Source organism: Nicotiana tomentosiformis, unplaced genomic scaffold (assembly GCF_000390325.3).
Source record: "Nicotiana tomentosiformis unplaced genomic scaffold, ASM39032v3 Un00003, whole genome shotgun sequence".
NCBI classification, from domain to species: domain Eukaryota; kingdom Viridiplantae; phylum Streptophyta; class Magnoliopsida; order Solanales; family Solanaceae; genus Nicotiana; species Nicotiana tomentosiformis.
Window position 1 is genome coordinate 761,235 of NW_027174562.1, and position 2,465 is coordinate 763,699.

A 2,465-nucleotide genomic window follows, 5' to 3' on the forward strand; every position below is an offset into this window, starting at 1 on the left:
AGATGAGCCCACAGAAGAGATGCTCTTTTCCTTGAATTTTTATGAGGAATATGGTGATGATCATTACTTAATTTCATAACCAAAGGCACATGTGAAAGAAAAGATCCATAGCATCATGGTGATCTCGCAAGCAGAAATCAAAGTATATGCATCAAAGTGGTACAAACCAATACATGGGAAGAGATCCACAACATCAGGGTGATCCCGCAAGTAAAATTCAAAGTCTATGCATCCAAGTGGGATAAACCAACAGATGTCATAGCTTTTATTTTACACGGGAGCATAGTCCTCACACATTATCATGCAGTCATTCCAGATGAGTAGTGGGTGTCATACTTCAAGAATTTTGACACTGCCTCTAATGGAATTCTGACCACAACCGTTATTACCAAGCACTCGATCACCATTGAATTCTTCCCAGGACAAAAGTACAAGATAGAATTCATTAGGTCACATGTCCCAGGTAAGGATTTGGTTATTGATTTTGACATTTACATGATTTTGCAGGACAAACTCCAGATCAAAGCCAATGGGATAGCATTCACAAATCACACAACACTCCTATGTAGAATCTCACATTGAATTCTTAACCAAATGTGACAATCCTTTATGGAAAAATGAAGAGTTATTCATCAAGCTGGCTTTAAAGAATGGTTGTGAGATCTCCGGCCTTGGGCAATCCGGTGATGAAGTCTAGGGAAATGCTTTCCCAAGGTCTTTTTGGGACAGCTAGTAGTTCTAAGAGTTTTGCTTGCGTCAAGCGGTCCGACTTATCCTTCTGGCATACTAGACAAGTCTTCACAAATTGAGTGACGTCATCGGCCAGTTGAGGCTAATAATATGCACAACGAATCAATGCCATGGTGCGTTCTTCACTGCGATGACCGGCCCACAAAGTATCATGCCATTCCGCCAGAAGTTCCCTTCGTAGATCTCCTCCTTTAAGAACATAAATTCGGTTCCCTTTCATTTTTGGGAAATGATCTTTTATGTAGAACTGGCGAGTCTTGCCCTATCCTACCAAATCAATCGAATACTGTGCATCAGGATCCTTGATGAGTAGGTCCTGTATCTTGTCTTTTATGGTGGTGGTTACTTGGCTCCCTTTAGGGTGGAGAGTAGGCACACCGAGGCTAGATCAGTCCACCGACTGAGCGCATCAGCAACATGATTAGTCTTCCCACTTCGGTACTCCAGGTTGAAGTGAAATTTCGCTAGGAGTTCCTGCCACCTGGCCTGTAGACCATTCAACTTTGGCCGGGTCATGAAATGTCTAACAATTATGTTGTCTGTCTTAACCACGAATGGGGCTCCCAGTAGATAATGCCTCCAAAGGCGTAATCAATAAACGACAACCAATAATTCTTTCTTGTGGCTAGCATAGCGCCGCTCTGTATCCTGCAGTTTTCGGCTCTCCTACGGTACGGGATGCCCATCTTGTAGCAAGACTCCAGCAAGGGCATAGTCAAAGGCATCCGTTTGTACCTTGAATGGCTTGGCCAAATCAGGGAGGGCCATGACGGGGCTACTAGACATAGCCTTTTTCAATGCGTTGAAGGCCTCTGCTCGTCTGGGTCCCCAATCCCAGGGTGTGGCCATCTTGAGCAGTTCTATCAGTGGCACTCCAATGAGGAAATGATTCTTCATAAATGGTCGATACAAGTTGCATAGGCCAAGGAACGACCTCAAGGTGTGGATATCCTTAGGCGGCGACCAATATGTGATGGCCTGAATCTTCTGTTGGTCTATCTTGATCCCGCATTCCTTGATGACATATCCGAGGAAATCAATTTGTTTCTGAGCAAAGGAGCACTTAGATAGCTTCGCATATAATTCGTGCTCCCACAATTGGGCTAAGACCTTCCGCAAGTGCTCCAGGTGTTCTTCTAATGTCTGGCTATTTACCACAATGTCATCCAAGTAGACCACCACGAATTCGTCAATGTATTCTTGGAAGACTTGGTTCATCAGGGTGCAAAATGTGGCTGGTGCATTAGTCAAACTTAATAGCATAACCAAGAAGTCGTACGACCCATATCTTGTCATGCAGGTCGTCTTGTGTTCATCACCCTTTGCAATCTGAACTTGCCAATAACATGTCCTCATGTCTATTTTGAATAACACCGTCGCACCGCCCAGTCTATTAAACAAGTCTTCCATTAAAAGAATAGGGTACGTGTTCTTCATGGTGATTTTGTTTAGAGCCCGATAATCCACACAGAGTCATAAACTTCCATCATGTTTCTTTTGCAATAGCGCAGGGTATGGGGATTTTGAGGGTACGATGATACCCGTGTCTAGCATTTCCGTCAATTGTCTCCGAAGTTCATTGAGTTGTGGTTGTGATATTCTTTACGGTCCCCAGGCAGGTGGCTTTGCACCCGACACCAACTCAATCTCATGGTCCACAGTTTGCCTAGCGGGAGATGCTTTGGCATGTCTTGTGGCATGATGTCTTCAAATTC

The 2,465-nt window shown here is 44.2% G+C and overlaps 1 protein-coding gene across 1 annotated transcript; it reads right to left on the bottom strand.

Moving 5' to 3' along the window:
* Positions 1–1,416: 1,416 nt before the first annotated feature.
* Positions 1,417–2,106, bottom strand: LOC108944194 (uncharacterized mitochondrial protein AtMg00860-like). Its single transcript, XM_018768982.1, has one exon. The coding sequence runs from the start codon at positions 2,104–2,106 to the stop codon at positions 1,417–1,419; it is 690 nt and encodes a 229-aa protein (XP_018624498.1).
* Positions 2,107–2,465: the final 359 nt, after the last annotated feature.

What these genes read in the sequence shown, in the direction of transcription:
- LOC108944194 (XM_018768982.1), bottom strand. Translation starts at nt 2,106, where the DNA reads ATGAGGACATGTTATTGGCAAGTTCAGATTGCAAAGGGTGATGAACAC.